General features: G+C 37.7%; 1 protein-coding gene across 2 annotated transcripts; it reads right to left on the bottom strand.

The window, feature by feature from the left end:
- Nucleotides 1-200: 200 nt before the first annotated feature.
- On the bottom strand, nt 201-18,676 carry zgc:154055 (uncharacterized protein LOC556036 homolog). 2 transcript variants are annotated; one of them, XM_052153359.1, is made up of 11 exons: nt 18,262-18,676; nt 17,782-17,838; nt 16,761-16,869; nt 15,829-15,954; nt 15,103-15,276; nt 6,474-6,691; nt 3,848-4,009; nt 3,185-3,326; nt 2,745-2,965; nt 1,223-1,374; nt 201-1,141 (listed from the first exon to the last, which is right to left on the bottom strand). In XM_052153359.1, exons 1-11 carry the CDS (start codon nt 18,444-18,446, stop codon nt 960-962), a joined length of 1,728 nt encoding a protein of 575 aa, XP_052009319.1. In that variant the 5' UTR covers nt 18,447-18,676; the 3' UTR covers nt 201-959. The 2 variants fall into 2 exon arrangements, with proteins under 2 accessions (XP_052009319.1, XP_052009320.1); XM_052153360.1 differs by lacking the exon at nt 17,782-17,838.
- Nucleotides 18,677-19,594: the final 918 nt, after the last annotated feature.

The following is a 19,594-nucleotide window of genomic DNA, read 5'->3' as shown; positions in this document are numbered from 1 at the left end:
TTTTCAGATAACACAACATGCTTCATAACCTGGGCTAATATAATGTAGGTCCAACTATAAAGAAAATATGGCTCATAACACATAATAAAACTACTTAGCTGCATCATTAATTTATTATAAACCATGTCAAAATAGCAAAAATTTGTAATTTCTTAGCCATGTATGAAATCATTGAGACAAATGACTAATGATATGTATTACCATTTAATTGTTCATGCAGGTTTAACATCAGATAGGTCTTCAGAGGATAGCAAACTTCTCACATTCACCCAATTCAACATTCAGCTGTCTGTGACAGTGTGTAAAACGTGTAAAACTTACCATTTAACACAAACATGTAACTTCAATACAAAGTGTTGCACCATAAATACAATTAGGCGATCACTAATGTCTAATGTAGAACATACACTGGGTAAAGAGGTAACCTGCAATTGTTACCTCAAGGATCGATTTGTAATTGATCTAACCCATACAAATAACTTTCATTGGTGTAACCATATTTTGCAGGTAAAATTAGTCTGATTAAACAACATTTATGGATTGAATAAAAGCAGTTATTGTAGATGTTACCACATGAAGCAATTTTTTAAGGTTACCTGACAAAGTCAGAATATAGACAGTCTGTCAAAAAAAACACTATGACAAACACATTTAGGGTTGTTTACATTCGCATCACTATTTTCCATACTGCTAAGATATAATTTCCAAAAACAGATTAGTCTGATTACTCTTGAATGAAAGTTTATCTGATTGATTTAAATGGCAGTTTGTCTGATAGCTCTTTAAATGGCAGTTTGTCTGATTGTCTGAGATAAATTGGTAGAGACTTATTTCATATAACTTGTTAAGTTATTTCCTATACCGACTTAAGCACAAACTGTTCTGCTTTGCTTTGGGGTTTATGGGTCAGATTTTAGACAGTGAGTAACAGACTTTAAAATGTCTTTTCCACCACGTGGTCACAAGATAGTCAGCTCATCCATGAGATTCTCAAAAGGGGTCAATGGTTCACAGTGTGTACTGAGGGTGTAATAGTTCCGTTCCAGTCCAGCGCTCTCACGGTGCTCCTTCACAATGCTCCACAGCTCCTCTCGAGCTTCCACAATGTTCTGAGCATACTCAGTCCATCTGAGGAACAAGCCTACCCACAAACCCATACAGACTTTAGAAAAAGTATTTTAAATACAGTGTACTTATTGGGATAATGATGTTGTGGACTCACCTGTCCATAGCTGTAAGGACTGAGGATGCACTGAGGGCCAAATGGCCAGCTCAGTGCGTTCATACAGTGGGTTGAGGTACTGCTCTCCATTACCAGACCTCAATAGGGACTGAAACAAACAGTGTGTGTTCTGCTTCACTCCTAAAGCACATCTGGTTAATGAAAGCATGGGCATTGATATATAAAGGAAAGGAATATAAATTTGATTTGAGATAAAATGACATAAAAAAAGCAATTGAAAAGTTATAATATATTTGTTCATTTTAAAATGAATGTTCAGACACATAGTACTGATAAACTCACAGTGGCTTAGAAAACAAGAATATACAGTATAATCCAGAAGATGTTACAAAGGATCCACATTGAAAGAGTCCACATTGAAAATCTGGGATTCAAAAATCTAATTAAAACCTAATTAAAGCTTTGTGAAAAAATGTAAAACCAAGATACGTTAAATTACATAAAAAGAATACAAATATTTAAAGGAATATTTGGGGTTCAATACAAGATAAACTCAATCCACAGCATTTGTGAATTCCACCAATCAGAAGTGTAGCAACAAGAAATAAAAAACATGCGGGTAAACATGATTTTAGAGTGATAAAATGGCTTACTAACCCTTTCTGCATTAAATTATAGCCAATTTTACAACTTTGTTGCCATGACGATGTCAACAAACCCTAAACAGACTGTAAAAATGATGATTTAAACTACTTTACAGCACAAATACATGCGTTTTAACAGATTTTAGCAGAATTAAGTGCTTAAAAAAATTATAAGCTTAAAGGTTCTTCATTTAAACCCTCCAAAAAATGGCCACATTCACTTCCATTGTACTTTTTTTGTAAGAAAAGTAGGGACAAGTCGAAATATATTTTTCTGGCAATCAACATCATGCCACAATTACTGAGCTTAACTTGTATTGAACCCGGAATATTCCTTTAAGATGCCACGCTATTTCTAGGTCACCAATCAAATAAGCAAATTTGTGGCATTGACCATGTTAAGAAAGTCCTTTGTACAAAAAAAAATTCTTCACTGTAAAAATCCAGCAATTGTAACATGCAATTGTTACCTTAAGGATGTATTTGGATGTACTTGATCTAACGCTTGAAAATAATGTAGACAGGTTTATTTTTTTTCCCCTTAAATAATTTGATTTAGATTCTTCCACATGAAGCATTTTTTAGGTTCCCTGAAAAAACATTTTTACCAATGTTGCTTCTATTGAAGTGCACAATGTTTTTTGAAACATTTTCAAATATAACATGGATTATCAGGTTTTGAACAAACTTGTGGTGCCCATGCCAGCTTGAGTGCATGCTGTCATAAAAGCAAAAGTGAGGCATATCAAATTCATGTTAATTTTTCAATTAAACTTTTCTCAGAAATGATTATGCTGGTAATACCAATCTGTAATAATAATTATTTTTTTTTTTTAAATTGAGTGTGGTCACACTTTTGTACCCCACTGTAAATGCATCAGCCACAGTTAAATTGTTTACTAATAAGCTGTGCTCACCTCTCCTGCTCACTGTTACACAGGAAGGTGCCATATTCAGATGCATAAACCTCTTGTGCCAGTCGGAGCAGCAGGGCCTCACTAAACTCTAGTGCCAGCGGAAACTGTCGCCACAATTGCCACGTACAGTCGAGTAGCAAGAGGAAGGATGGACATTCCTGCTTCAGACGGGCATGAGAGTACGCTGAATGAGCGCAGCGCTGCTGAAATGGGTGTCCAGCCTGAGACAAACAAACATACAGCTCAGTCACCACTCACCAACCTTTAGACAAACAGATCTTAGGCAGTGGGTGTACTTTAGTATGAAAGTGTTTTTGTTTTGTCATAATGCATAGATAAGCTTATATTCAAATACAAGGCTCATCTACCAACCTGAGCTCTATCCAGTACACACAATGTGAAAGATAAACACACAAGAACATCCATAAACACACATTCACCTGTATCCACTCCCTCTCTAGTAGGCAAAGGAAGCCACTGAGAGTTCTAGAGGCAGGATCTAATATAAGCTGAGCCAATGAGGTCACAAGCAGCGTGCTGTCTGTCCCTTCAGACCCATGCACAAGCACAGAGTGACCATCCCTGTAAAACAAACAGACCACAAACCAGAGCAATACATCTCAAAGCCATGCATGAGTACAGAGTGACCAACCATACAAAAACACCATAGACCAGAGAAATGCATTTAAAAGGAAAACTGTACATGAGCAAAGACTGGCTATTCCTACAAACAAAAAAACAGACCAGCAATGCATCTGAAGTCCATGCATCATTCAGCACAAATCCTTGCATCATCTGTCCCTCATTGCATGTATTATATCATATACATATAATACATATGAATTACAATGTGATGAAATTAATAGATGTACCAAAACAGAAAATTAATATAAAAAGATTCACAGACATACTGGTCAACAAAACTGACAACAGCATTAAAATATATACACTATATCGATCTGTTACTGTTCCAAAGGAGTACGAAAGATACATAGAATAAGTCAACGACTAAAGAGAGAAAAACTGAGCAAAATAATAGAACAGAGAATTTCAAGAACAAACTGCAATACTAATTATGAGACCCAAGTAATAGAAATTCTCACCTTTCTAAACACTCTGCAACCAGGCCTGCAGTGGACAGTGCACTGTGAACATGAGAAAGCCATTTAGAATTCTCCAGTTTACTGAGCCAGCGATCCACACTATGAGAATGGTCGCCACACGCTTCCACCAGTTTAATTAGACTCTCCTGCAGCATCTTACCCCTGTAAATACACATCACACCGCATACGCATTTGGAAACAGATAAAGGTATATAAAACAAGACCAATCATATTCCTTTATTTAGACACAAGAATATAACATAGCAGATTTAAAGGTATAGTTCACCCAAAAATGAAAATTCTCTCATTATTTACTCGCACTCCTGGCATCCCAGATGTGTATGACTTTCTTTCTGCTGAAGAATAAATCAGCTCTGTAGGTCCTCACAATGCAAATTGAATGGGTGCCAACATTTTTAAGCTCCAAAATACATATAAAGACATAATTAAAGTAAACCATATGACTCCAGTGGTTAAATCCATGTATTCAGAAATTATATGATAGGTATGGATGAAAAACAGATCAATATTTAAGTTGATTACATTTTTTGTCATAAATTCTTCTCCCTTCCCAGTATGGGGTGATATGCTCGAAGAATGTGAATCACCAAAAACACAAGAAGAATGAGAAAGTGAAAGTAAATTGGGGATTGACTGAGCAGGGAGGAGAATTTATAGTAAAAAATGACTTACATATTATCTGTTTCTCACCCACACCTATCATATTGATTCAGAAGATATGGATTTAAAGTCGTCTGGAGTACTTTTATGTTGCCCTTATGTGGATTTTGGAGCTTTAAAATATTGGCACCCATTCACTTGCATTGTATGGACCTGCAGAGCTAAAAATTATTCTAAAAATCTTTGTTTGTGCTCAGCAGATGAAAGAAAGGCATCCACAACTGGGATGGCATGAGGATGAGTAAATTCTGAGAAAATGTTCATGACTTGTGTAGAGTATGAACGGAAAATCATGAACTCATTAATTCTGAATGCAATGCACACATTCTTGCGAAGGGTCCTAAAACCCCCACACACTGTTACTCTCCCCACACCCCCCTCCTTAGATGAGAAAGGAATGTGAGAGGTTGAAAGACACACACGTTCCTACCATTTAAAACCCAGAAATGGCTTATTTTTAAGGAAATATGTTTTATTCCTGTATGCTTGGGTATTTCTGCTGTTATATCAAACTAGTTAAGATTGTTTAGTTGTGTAGTTAAACTCTGAGGGCTTATATAAAGAGTCTAAGAGTATATATTCACTTTTAAGTGTACCAAATACAAGTTTCTTGGTATCAAATTAAACATTACGACTCACCCTAGCTGAATATATATATAAGGTTACATTAAAATGTATTCTGCTATGTTTTACCATCTTTTGAGTGATTCAAACCACATCCGGACCCTGTTGTAAATTAGGCAAAAGACGAGCCTTGACAAGACAAAGGGAACCATCTCGCGCCAAAACTGAGGAGCCTCATTGGGTCATTTCTCCCAAAGGAGGTGTGACCTCCCTACCTTAAAAGTCAGGATCTGGTGTTGAATCTCTCTCTTGTCCTCTTGTCCTCTTGTTCTCTTGTCCTCTTGTCCTTACATCTCTCTCTTACACTTCTCTCTTGCTTTCTCTTCTGAACCTCTTCAAGTTTTCTTCAACTTCTCTTCAAACTCTCGTCAGACATGTCATTTGTTTTATTTGGCGTTTATCTCAGTCTTTTTCTTGTCTTCGGACAAAGCTCAACACTCTACGTTTTTGGAGCAGTCCGATATCCTCCGGGTGAAAGAACTCTCTCTCAGTTTCAACCATTACTCCTAAGATGCTTTGAACTTCCCGTGAGCGATCCACGCTCGAGAAGCATCAAGAGAAATCCTCCATCTCACGGACGCAACGAGGACATTCACGCACACACGCAGTCTTGTTCAGCGACACAAAGGTCCATTTTGCAAGTATTATTCCATCTAAATTCAAATGTGTTAGAGTGTGTAATTCCCTTGCTGGCTCTTAAGGTTTAACTGTTGTAACAAGTTTGCTATCCCTGTAATCTCTTTATTTTCCTTCCTGTTTTACTTTGTTTGTTCTATGTTAAATGTTTGTTGTTAAATGTGTTCTACGTTTGTTAAGTTTGTGATATATCCTAGTTCCTTGTATTAAACCCACTTATACGCTTGATTGTCTCTGTTTGTTGGTCATAGAGCAAAGCCTCTTTAATGTGCGATCTAAAGCTACGAGCTGATATTATCAAAGTAAGTTAACGTGCTTTGATTAAGTAAGCTTATACTAAGAATAAACCTTCTGGAGAATTGATCAAGAGTATCGAGCAAAGTGGTTCGGTGGACGAACTGATTGGTTGCGGTACGGGTTAATTCCATTAAGGTGTTCTGAAAATTAATACAGCCTGTCTGCATATGATGTATATTCCTAATTAATTATAATTCGTTGTGTTTAATTATCTATATATATCCGAAGCAGACTTTTGGGCTATATAACCCCTGTTTTGGGGCTATTTAGAATGTATTGTTATCTAGTTCAAACCATATGATTAATCATTGATTACAATCATTAATATTAATTGTACATTCCCCAAACCTGAACCAAGAAACCCTACACTTGTAAGATTCTCTCTCACCTTTCATGGTATCTATGCAGTCTTTTCCAGTGGCTGTAGCAGGTTTTAGACTCAAAACCCCCTCCTGTCATCCGGGCCTGCTGGGCTTGCTGGGCAGAACGCAAATCAACGATGTAACCCAGCTCTGACCCATCTAGTACTGCTTGGAGAAGGAGCTCATCTTCCTTACATCTCTTTCTATTGGCTCCTGTCAAAGGCTGGCTGCTTCGCATGATCACCTTGGCAACAGATACAAAAACTTTAAAAGAACATCTTTTACTGGTCATTCATGAAAGGTTGTTAACATTTGTAATAATAAATAATGAAAAACCACATCATAGCATTTGAATAATGTCTGCAATGTCTGAAACAGCACAATTTTGTACTAATACTCTGTCACAATACAGCAATGTCAAAATGTAGCACTGTTACACTATTGTATTATCACACTTTGAGCATTTCCATCTTCAGGCCGAAAGTTTACCTCTGCTGAATTGTGCTGTTAAATATTTTCAAATTGATCCCGGTGCAAAAAAGCGATAAAAACTGTTGAAAAATGGCCGATTCAGGAGTCACGTGATGCCATGTGAGGTTCGGACGTGTGAATGATGAGCTCTGAGCACTTTGCTAGTTTTAATACTTTTTATGTTATAATCCATTGAGATTCGATACACCCTAATCCTTAACTGTTCTAGGAGGACAATATGTCAAAGAATTCTACATCCTCGGGCTCTGGAGACATTAAAAGACACTTACGTGCTCAAGCTAACGCCCCCCCAGCAGGCTGCAAACCCGGGAGCCAATTTGGTCAGAGAAGTGAGGGAAATTTGTCGAGAATCTTTTAATTTGGTCGGCAATGCTGACGAAGGTCATTGCTGACTTGGATGAGCTTGCTGTAATACAGCAATCGATCTCTGCCACAGAGACGCAATTCACTGAATTGGTTACAAGAGTGGCGGATGTCGAGAAACTGATCGATTATCTGGAGTCATCGGAGAGTACCAAAACCGGCAGAATAACGTCCAAATTGTTGGAATTCCTGAGGACAAATAGAGTTGGGATATGGTGATGGATAACGGCTCAGTGATCCTCTGAGGGAGACAGGCCCCGATCAACTCTGGCCAAATTTCTAAGATCACCTGATAAAGATCTTGTGTTACGTGAGGAGAGGAGTAAAGGAAGGCTTTCTTGGAAGAACCAAAGCATTTTCTTGTTAACAGATTTTGCAAATTCATCAATAAAGAAATGGGATCGATTCAAGGAATGCAAGAAACTCTTACATCAACCATCCTCAGCTTCTATTCTCAGAATAGATGCTAAGGATGACCATAAAATATTTACATGTCCCCAGCAAGCATTGTCCTTCATAAAGTAAATGGACTGAGTAAGTTATTTTGTGGTACTCACGTTGCAGCCAAGTGGACAGACTTCACTTGACCGTCCGAGGAAACTGAGTGCCTTTTTTGTTTCTTTTTGTGCTGTTCCGCCTAGTGGCTGGAGTTTGTATTGTGTAGTAGCACTCCTTTGGGACAGTGTTGTGGATGAATCTGCATGTTCTTTGTGCTTATGCCTCCTGTTGTTTGGAGTTTGTTTTATGGAGTATTTCTTGCAGGACATTGGAGTGATTGGGTCATTTGTTGCACTCATGTAGCAGTCGAATGGCTGACTCACTGTCCGAGGAAACTGAACTGCTTTTTTTATGTGCTGGTTCCACTAGAGGCTAATGTTCATTTTGTGGATGAACACACCTTCGGGACAGTTATGTGGAAGAATCTACACTTTTTTTGTGTTTATTCCGACTATTGGCTGGAGTTTGTTTGTTGCTGTGTAATTCTGTCTCACAAAAGTTGTATAGACACACCGGTCTTGAGCAATTCGATGGCACAGTTGCATTAATGTGTGGTGGTAGTGTAGTGGTCTAAAACACATAACTGGTAATAATGTAATCAGAAGGTTGCTGGTTCGATCCCCACAGCCACCACCCTTGTGTCCTTGAGCAAGACACTTAACTCCAGGTTGCTCCGGGGGGATTGTCCTTGTAATAAGGGCTCTGTAAGTCGCTTTGGATAAAAGCGTCTGCCAAATGCGTAAATATAAATGTTGGAATGTGGTCTTTATAATTGTATTTTTTCCACACAATTTTTTTTTTTAATGTGTCAAAATGTAAAATATTAATATGAGTGGATTGTCTCTCTCCACGATGAATGGAAATGGGTTGGGGCACCACATAAAAAGAAGGAAGATTATTTATCTTCTTAAACTAGAAAAATGATATTGTGTTTCTTCAATAAATGCATCTTTCCCTGCAAGAAAGCTGAAAAATTTGGGAATATATGGACATGGGATGGACATGGGTTGGACATGTTTTCTTTAGTGCTGACTCAAGTAAGAGCAGGGGAGTCATTACACTGATAAGTAAGCAATTCTACAATTAAAAATGTCTCAAACAGATTAAAGATAAATTAGGAAGAGTCATTATTGTTTTAGCAGAAATTCAGGAGCAAAGATTGATTTTGGCTAATATTTACGCACCTAACGCTGATGTTCAGGGTTTTTTATAGATCTTGCAGGGATGTTGCAAGCCACTGGCACCCCTCATGATATAATATTGGGAGGAGACTTTAATCTATTTATGGACTCTGTCAATCAAGCCCCCTAGAGCAAAATTGACGTGTATGTAAAAATGGTCTTACAGATATTTGGAGACTTTTGAACCCATCTGATAGAAAAAACTATAATTTTTTTCTATCATTCCGTAAGATTTATTCTAGAATATATATAATTTTATTTCTAAGTCCCTCATTTCATCTGTTGCTGATTGCACAATTGGAAACAGCTTAGTCTCAGATCACATCCTGGTGAGTTGCCAATTACGGAGAAAAATAAATCATATAGTTGGTGCTGTAATGTATCCCTTTTGCAAAATCCTGAATTCCAACAAATGCTAAAGGCTGAAATCAATGTCTATATGGAGACCAACTGATCCTCAGTATCCTCTGTGGGCGTGGCTTGGGAGGCACTTAATGCATATCTTAGGGGTCAGACAGTACTCCTCATTCTCCAAAAATCCAAAGCAAGAGAACTTGTGTAGTTGTAAGGGATGAAATAATTGATATAATACAATTTTGTCATGGAAGGTGGAGTTTTGGCTATGAGTCGGGGGACAAAGCAGGGAAGCATTTGGCTAGATATATAAAACTTTATATATAAAAATATATATATTTTTTTTTATTCCCTCAGTGAAAGCTGCTGGTGGTGAAATATTTACCTCGGCCATTGATATTAATAATGCTTTTAAAGAATTCTATCTTGAGCTCTATAGATCCACTTCTTCGTCTACTGATAAAGATATTATAAACGTTGTGGAACCATTAGAACTCCATAAACTGACGACTGAGCAAAACAATTCTCTTGATTCTGAGATAACCTTGGAAGAGCTTGGCGAGGTAATTAAGGCCTTACCTACAGGAAAGGCTCCGGGGGCAGATGAAGTTTTCCGCAAATTCTTTTAGATCTTATGCTACAGAACTGACTCCACTTTTGTTAGAAGTTTATACAGAAACATTAAAGAATGGAAAGCTTCCGTAAACCATGACATGCTCAGATCATTCTTAAAAAGGACAAAGATCTGAGCAAGTGTAAGAGTTATCGTCCAATTGTCCTGATCCAGCTAGACATAAAAATATTGCAAGTAAAGTTATGACATCTCCTATACATATAGATCAGGTGGGGTTTATTCGGGGCCCCAGCTCTTCTGATAACACTTCTAACAGCGTTTCATCAATATCATGTGGTCAGTGGCGAATGATCAGACTCCAGTTGCTGCCATCTCACTTCACGCTGAAAAGGCATTTGATATGGTAGAATGGGATAATCTTTTTAAGATTTTGGAAATATACAGGTTCGGGAATACTTTTATTGGATGGATTAAGTTACTTTATAGACACCCGGTAGTGGCAGTACAAACCAATGGATTAATTTCATTTGATTTTACTCTGGATAGGGGCACCCTACAGGGTTGCATTTTCTGTCTTGCCCTGGAACTATTAGCAGCCACGAAAAGAAAGGAAGATGATTTTTCAGGGGTGGTGGCGGGAGATACGGTGAATAAACTTTTGCTTTACGTGATTATATCTCTATGATATATAGATCTATGCCTTGCCTCCACATCATTTTTTATTCATTTTCTAAGTTCTCAGGATACAGAGTCATTTGGTCAATATCCGAAGATTTGGCTCTGACAGCATACTGCTCAGTAACGGCTTTTCAGCTAGGCTCCTTCCAGTGACCCAAACAGGGCATTAAGTTTTAGGGCATTTTATTCCCAGCAAATTTGTGTGATTTAGTTAGTTAATTTTGACCCCATAATAAAAAGGTTTTTAGCGATGTGTGCAGGTGGGCTTCATTTCATTTATCTATGATTGGGAAGGTTAATGTTATTAAAATTTATTTTATTCCAAAATTAAACTACCTGCTACAATCTCTCCCTGTAGATTTCCCCCTCTCTTATTTCAAGCAATTTGATACCTTAGCGAAGTCCTTCATTTGGAATGGTAAGCGTCCCAGATTACATTTCAGTAAGTTACATAGGCCAATTGACAAAGGTGGGCTAGGCCTGCCCAAGATTATGTTTTATTATTGTGCATTCAGTCTCAGACATTTGGCTCATTGCTGCTTCCACCTGAGAGAGCCCCTCCATGATTTTGTATTGAACAGGAAGTTCTTGCCCTTATTTTGCCATTGCAATGCCTTTATATTAAACTAACTGGAGAAGTTATACTCTGTTATCTCGCATTTGCACGTGGTATGGACAAAAATGTCCAGAGTGTTTAATTCAGACATTTATTTAAATGTTGTCTCGAGCATATGGCTGAACCCAAAATTATGTTTTAATAAGTCCCTTTTCTGCTGGTCAGAGTGGATTGTAAGGGAGGTTAATATGCTCGGTGGCCTAAATGAGAGTGGAGTATTGAGATCCTTTGAAAATATGGCTCAACATTTTAGGGTTCCCAGATCTCAGTTCTTTAGGTATTTACAGCTGCACCACCTGCTCTGTACTGTTTTTGGGAGGAGTATACACCCCCCTAAAGCGGCAGATAATCTGGGAGTGGTGATTTGCTTTTGGAAAAGGTCATGAGGCATCAGTGTATTACTCCCTGTTAATTTGGAGTCTGGGGTACGGAGCTTCAACTTCTCTCAAGAGATTGTGTGAGAAAGTTTAAAATTGGTATTTGAGGAAGAAGTGTGGGCTAGGATTCTAAAAACGTCAAGTTTGCATCTAGAGATGCAAGGGTGCATCTTATGCTATTCAAGATTTTACATATATTCTATTGGACCCCCTCTAGTTTGTATAGGCTTTGTCTTAAAGACACACCCACATGCTGGCAATGCCAATCAGAAGATTGAGGCACAACCCATGTTTTTTGGTGTTTTAAGAACCAAGAATTTTGGTTGAAGGTTCAGAGTTTTATGTGTGACATATTGGGCACTCAATATTAATTTTGCCCCAGACTCAATATTTTAGGCTATGGGGCGGTCATCAATATAGGGGATAAACACATAAAAAATTGGGTTCTGACCAGTATTATGATATGTTTTAAGGGAATGAAAGTCAGCTGGAGTGCCCTCATTTTAGCAGTGGTGTGCAGCGATGGGGAGGGTAGCAGCTTTCGAGGAGGTGTCATGTAGAAGGCTTGGGATCTGGGTTTCCTTTGATGGGAAATGGGGCATTTTTTGGGGAATTATTGGGGGACTCTCTGTGAGGAGCTGTGGAGAGAGTAGCATCGTTTTAAATGTGTATATATATTTATTTGACATGTGACTAGGGCTGTCAAATAAAAATTTGAATTTCGAATATTCGTCGAATAAAAAATAATAATATGCACATTCGAATGCAAAACCATGCATTTGAATTTTAGGTGTGTCAGGAGGTGCGTGAGACATGATGATGACGTAGCTGACACGGTTTGTTTTTATTAGTCTATCCAGTTCAGCCCATTAGATGCGGCACGGCTGCGTTGATAATTTGAAAAATGGCAGAAAAAGAGAGTTAGGACTCGAAGTCGGATCTTACTTACACCAAAACATCTTAAAAGTACTATGTGGCGCTTCTTCAGTTTCTGGAGTATCGAAGGCGAGATGGTTGACAAAACCAACGTCATTTGTAAGTTGTGTAAGAAACCGCTGCTATATCACTCCACAACATCTAACTTGAGAACACACATGCAGTCTTCTCATCCCGAAGAGTTTTCTCGAGAATGTCATGATGAGGGGCCATTAATAAAACAGTCCAGGGTATTACTGGCACATCGGTCAGAGCTGAGTGTGTGTTTTCATCAGCTGGAAACATTGTCAACAAAAACGCTCAGCCCTTGCTGGAGATCAAGTTGACCATCTGGTGTTTTTGACAAACAATATGTAGAAGTATGAGTGAGTGGATAGTTTCAGAATAACAGTTTGCCATTTTGTGTTAAACATTACGCTGTCTGTTACAGCGTGTTTTCTTATATTACTGGTGCTCTTCTACTTATATTCACTTTTGTTACCTCAATTTCCTTGCGTGCACATTTTAGGAAATTATATTTGATCTATGAACGATTGTTTAAAACGTTATGCGCTTTAAACAAAGTCATGTCATTTCATTGCAATAAAAAATGCAACGCTTGATTTGGATTATATTTGCTCATTGCGCTCTCTTGTGGTATTAGGAGACAATACAGTACTTTTTCCCCCTAACATAAAGTAATGTCTTTAGAATTCGAATATAATTCGAATATTACTATTATTTAAGTAAGAAATTCGAATTTAGTTTTTCAGCCATTTTGACAGCCATATATGTGACCACAGGTATGTTCATTGAGGGTCAGGGTGGGGTTGGTGATTGGGAAGGGGTAATAGTGGGGGTTAAATGTTGATTCAGTGTATATAAGTTTTGTTTTTCTTTGTTATCTGTACAAATCAATAAAAAATTGTTATTCAGAAAAATGGCCCATTCACCAAAGGGACTAGAATTGATTGACAATCACTCATGGATTAGGAGAACATAAAACTTACTGTTATGTATGACCTTGTCTTGTTTTACCGTTGCCCCTATGTTTTCCATTTTTGTCCCTTTGTTATTCCATAGTTTTCACTTTTGTCCCTTTTGTAGCTCCACAGTCTTGTTTTGCCTCGTGTTCACTGTTCATTGTTTTCACCTGCCCTTGTTAATTTGCCTTTTGGTTTCTGTTAATCACCTTGTTATCTAGTTTGTGTTCTGTTTGTTCACTGGCCCCTTTGTCCCATGTTTTTGTATTTATATCCTCTGTTACGAATGAGGCAGCGAAGCAGACGAGGAGAGCGGATCTAAATGCAAGCTCGCTTTATTTAAACAGTCAAACCAATTAAACACAAAGGAAAACCCTCAGTGGGGAAATAAACATAAAACTGAAAACACGAAGAGAACAACACTGAGAACTCGGACAGGGAACACATACTAGGCTAACAACAACATTCAACGAAAGACAAGGACTGAAACAAAAACCAGGATATAAATACACAAGGACAGAACGATAGACCACCACATGGATCTAGCAGCTTGTGTTTTTATATCCTGGTTTTCAGTCCTTGTCTTTCGTTGAATGTTGTTGTTAGCCTAGTATGTGTTCCCTGCCCGAGTTCTCAGTTTTGTTCTCTTCGTGTTTTCAGTTTTATGTTTATTTCCCCACTGAGGGTTTTCCTTTGTGTTTATTGGTTTGACTGTTTAAATAAAGCGAGCTTGCATTTAGATCCGCTCTCCTCGTCTGCTTCGCTGCCTCATTCGTAACACTTACAACCATGGGATCACAGTATGAAAGACAAGCAAGTGATTTCTCTTGCAAAAAAGGAAAACCAAAGGAAAACTTTTATTTTTTCCATTGAGGTGCTGCGAAATCAGGATTTGAATGAAAATAATTGAGCAGTGAGTTGCCACATTATTAAAGCCTTTCTACCAGCATGGTTGTCTGTCCTGAGTATGGTTATCTAACCATGCTGAGAAATATGTGTGGGGAATAGTTTGCAATTAGAGAGAGGCCGATATATCGGTTTTACTATTGGAACTGTAACTATCAGTTATCGGGAAAAAAATCTATTTAGATAGTTGCCAATATTTGTTTATAATTTCGTTGTTTCAAAATAAGAGTCCCAGGGTGTTTTGGACTTGTTTATACTAAAGTACCGCACTATGCACCAAATCTTTCTTCTGTTTAGTATTGGGATTTTGGTTGAACAAAAAATTGCATCTGGGATTTTATTCATTCTGGACTCTTTGTCTTTGCCTGCCATAGTAAAGAGTGATTTTTTTTTGTGAGATATTATAAATTGATTTGAAAAACAATCTGCTGATTAATCGGTTCTCGGCCTATTCCACCACCTTAGCTATTGGTATCGGCAACATCCACTATCAGTCAACCTCTATTTGCAATTGCACCATGCCAATTAATTTTCTAATGGAATTCCTACTAGTAACGTTCTTACCATTACTGGTACCATTCCTGAACCATTCACACTGATTATGGAAATGTACTCATTGTTGTACTTTCTTACTTTTGTTCTATTAAACCTTTTCACTGTCATGCTGTTTTTCTGTATTACACTTATATTCAGGCACTGGAAAACACCATTCACTCACCATTCGGTTCCTATGGTGACAGTAGGAGAGCACAGGAAACCTGCCACCCTGCCTGAACCGGGCTGCCCGGACCACCATGTCATCATCCACCTCACGGGGCACAATGACCGCACATGGATAAGATGGGCAGACAGAGTAATCCGAGTTTACTTTACTCACCCTCCAGCTGTCCCACTGCACAAACACACATTAGCACAATAACTCAAGCACAAATATACCTAAAATAAAATAAAAACCAACAACTTTATGTTAGAAAAAACATCATATGGAAGAGAAAATCACTGTACAAAATGTTTGATAAGAAGAACAGAAAGTGCAGGGTCAGAGATACATATCTTCAGCAATGGAAAGTTGTGGCATAGAAAGAAATAAAAAGGTTAAGGTTGAAAAATTATCAGAAAGAGAAATAGTGGCAGTGGTCTAAGATCAGGTGGTCAGTACACATTGCTTTGTTTCCTGTGCGTGCAACTGTCACCCAGGTCTCACAACAGCCTTTTGTTTCCTGTGGCAAACAAAGTGCTTCCCGTTTGTCTTCCTTAGAGGAAATGAAACAATAGCTTATATTAAGTAGCATTTGACTTTGAGTGTAAGTAATGCTTTAAACATCATGTTTGTTTTTGTGCATGTGCTCTTGTGTGTGTATGTCAAAGCAACAGAATAAGTGACAGTTATTGGACTGACGGAAAGGAAAGTGAAGATAAGAGTGTGTAGTCACCATCAGCTCACCAGTCTTTCTGTTTGTTTGTAATACTGCTCTGTTGAGGAAAGGCCCCATGGACCCTGTAGACTGAGATGTGAAGGTCTGTAGAAGAAGGGATACATCTCTTTCACACTTTCCAGTGTTGAGAGAGCCTACGGAGACATTGTGTTAAGCCAGATTTTTTATGGGCAGCTTCATAAAAGTATATCTTTGAAACCAATTAATGGAAAAGATATTAGAACTTTATTAGAATTAGATTTTTATATTTTCTGAAGATCTTCTGAAGATCCCGTGCAAAGATTGCCCTCACAATGCTAGGGTGCTTTGAAAGGTTACAAGGGCATTGCTAGGTGTTTGCTAGGTTGTTCTAGGTGGTTGCCAACATTGTTAGAAATTAACCTTCCCTTAAGGGCCAATAGTTGCCCCCTGGATTTGATTTTCATGGGCATTTTGTACCTTTTATTGGTCTTTTTTTCAACCAAATAACCAAATAAGAAAATTAGATAAGCTTGAGAATTTATAACTTTTTACCCATAAAATTAAATCCACATCAACTCATACTTTTTACAATAATGTGTATTATTAGGCATATTAAATTAGAGAAACACATTATGGGACATTTTTTTACCCTATATTGTCCAATTTTCCGTGCATTTTTGCCACTTCAGTGGAATTTTAGCCCTGAGACCCCCTTCGTTTCTGACCCTGGTTGCAAAAGTCTCTATTATTTTCAGGTCCCTCCTTTCAGGGCCATTTCTAGGCATAGGTGAACTAGGCGGGCCGCCAGGGCCTAGGGCTGCCACCAGGAACCCCCCACCCAACCGACAGGGGCAACAATAGGTTCCCAAATGGTCAAAAACGCCCCCCAAAAAAGGTAAATCTATGCGATTTTTTGCCTTTTTTCACAATAGTAATTGTGATGCTTGCTGTTTTGCAATACTAAAACTATATTTAGTACCTCTATAGAACTGGCTATGTTTAGACATTCCTCCATTCCAGGAATTTCCAGCTGAAGAATAAGCAGGTCTTTGCATTTAATGGTGATAGTACCGGAGGACCCCACAGGCCTGTATTAGACACACAAACACCCACACACACATAGTTATGCACATACCTCAATGTTTTCTCACTCTCTCAAATTCTGTAAAAGTCACTATACTGGTCCCCATAGGGGCCTCAGAATAGACAAAAGAAGGAAGCAAAAATACGCCAGTTAAAGAAAGGCAAGCAGAAAGAAAGAGAGAAAGTGCAAGAACGCGTGAAAGAAAAATTGCAGCATTATGACTGGTTTCTCTAAATAGAGCTTTAATAAGATATGCTGTAAGCTAACAGTTCCTTCCTCTGACTCTCCATATTTAGACATTGAGAGTGAAAAAGTAAATACAGTAGTACATAATGTTATACATTGCTGCTTTGGATCCAGTAATCAAACATGAAAGCAAACTAGTAAAGGTTAAGTTCATCCAAAAATTCAAATTCTGTTGTCATTTACTGACCCTTGTGACCCTAACTGACAATTCACTTTCATTGTATGGAAAAATGATGCAATGAAAATTAATGGAGACTGTGGCTGTAATATCTCCTTCTGTGTTCCATGGAAGAAAAGACATCACACAGGTTTGAAACACCACAAGGGTGAGTAAATGATGACATCGTTTTCATTATTGGGTGATCATCCCTTTAAGTGTCATGGATGTGATAGAACCAGAGCAAATGACATCACACAAAGCCATTCAAGACCATGGATGCTCAAAAAGCACGTCAGATCCATATAATCTATTACATGAAAGCTTATTGCCAAGCAAGACTCAATGGTTGCAAAATAAGCTCTTCCAATTATCTCATTAGCTAGACTCTATATTCAACTGCATTAATTAAAAACAGATCCTGGATCAGAATAAAAAGGAAGCTTCACAGAGCATAACAGTCCTTTGCAGCAGATGTTGGACACAAACGCGTACTGCAGTGCTAGATCAAACCTTTTGCCCTGGCTTGCTTTAGTGGTGTAGCTGGGGTATCCAAACAGATTCTCGACACTGACCCAAAGGAATAGTAAGGGGTGGAACAGAATTAGAGCTCAGCATCACAGAAGTTGGTCACTTTTGGGATCAAACACACGTCAGTTGTCTGTCCATCTAATAAAGTTATTACACTCAAAGAGAGGATGCTTGGATTAATAAGAACATTATCATGATGAGCTGATGATTCAAGGCCAAATTTGGACAGGTGTATTATGTTACTTGTAAGTTGTTCTTAAGTGTTCAGTAACTACATGCTTCAGCATTTGTGAATATATTTGACATATATGAGTAAAATTAGTTACAGTTGCCCAGTAATACCCTACACAAATGCATTGATTTGAACATATATGCATTGATCTGTACACACATGCATTGATTGGAACACACATGCATTGGTCAAAATAAAGTTCTAGAAGATGAGACCATCTGTATCTCTACCTTTTCTCGATGGCATCGATGTTTCTGATTAGAAGCAGAAGTTGCCATGAACTTTCCTCCTTTCTATCTGAGAACAGAAGGTGGTGACTGGTTATACAAAGGGTTCCTTTGAGCGGTGGATGGAAAGGCTGTTTTAGAATAACGTCTTCAACATTAGCGGTCTTTATGTGCTCCGACAACTCCATGTTACAACAAGAACAACCATCTGGTACTTCTCGCGCTGAAGATTGCTGCCTGATAGGCGAACCGCTATGTGGGTTCCATTTGTCTTCCTCAAATGTTGTTAGTAAGCCTCGAAATAACAACGTACAATCCCTAAATCTTATTGTAGTTTGACATTTAACGCACCGGTACTTGGCAGATATTATAAGGCCCTAGTGCGCGATTGTGTGCAGTAGGTGTGTCTGCCCGCGCTACTAAGATGACTGTTTGCTTCTCTGCTTTCGTTTCCTTTACACAGTTTCAAAGACACAGTCTAAGTCCAACCCTCTTCTCTTTGTTGTCGTATACTAATAACAATTCCATCTTTCATTTTGTGACATGTTCATATTTAATTTGTTTTTCTGTTTCGTACACGGAGTATTTCAGTTTTCGGTAGCACTTCACAATGTTGTTCCATTAACAATATAGTGAATGCATAGGTATCATGAACTACCGGTAACAATGAACAATACATTTCTTACAGCATTTATTAATCTTGGTTAATGTTAGTTAATAAATATACAATTGTTCAATATTAGTTTATGTTAGTTTATAGTGCATTAAGTAGCTTAATGATAACAAATACAACTTTTGATTTTAAAAATGTATTGGTATTTGTTGAAATCAATAGAAGCAGTAAAAGTATTGTTAATTGTTATTTAATGTTAACTAATGTTGTTAACTAATGTTAACAAATGGAACTTTATTATAAAGTTTTAAGTTAACCAGTTTTCTTGTTTTAAAGTGACCAGCACCACTTTCATGAATCGGATTATTATAACACAATAAATACTTTGAAAATGATTTAAATGATTGTTCTTTTGACAGATGTTGCACTGAAAGATAAAACAGAACCAAACAAGGCAGAAATTGTACATCAAGGTTCATGTCTGTTATTTTTTATTGTTATGTTTTTGTGTTGAGGTTGATCTTGATGTTCCCATCTAGTTGATTTGTGATTTGTAAAATGCCAATATTAAACTGAATTCCTCTGTATTTGTTTACATTAATAACATATTAACATATGTATTTACATTTACATTTAGCCTATTCATTTGGCAGACACTTTTATCCAAAGCGACTTACAAAAGAGGAAAACATAAGCAAATCATCTTAAGGAGAAAGTGGTACA

The sequence above is a fragment of the Xyrauchen texanus genome, chromosome 22 (assembly GCF_025860055.1).
Source record: "Xyrauchen texanus isolate HMW12.3.18 chromosome 22, RBS_HiC_50CHRs, whole genome shotgun sequence".
NCBI lineage: Eukaryota > Metazoa > Chordata > Actinopteri > Cypriniformes > Catostomidae > Xyrauchen > Xyrauchen texanus.
Note: the sequence above shows the minus strand (reverse complement) of the source record. Positions and strands in the feature narration are given on the sequence as shown.

Bases quoted from the DNA above. Each gene is read 5' to 3' on its own strand.
- zgc:154055 (XM_052153359.1), bottom strand. From the start codon at position 18,446: ATGGAGTTGTCGGAGCACATAAAGACCGCTAATGTTGAAGACGTTATT. The intron at 15,277-15,828 runs GTGAGCTGATGG...GTGTTTGTGCAG, and splicing joins ACAAACAAACAGAAAGACTG to TGGGACAGCTGGAGGGTGAG. The intron at 1,142-1,222 runs GTGAGTCCACAA...GTTTGTGGGTAG, and splicing joins GTCCTTACAGCTATGGACAG to GCTTGTTCCTCAGATGGACT.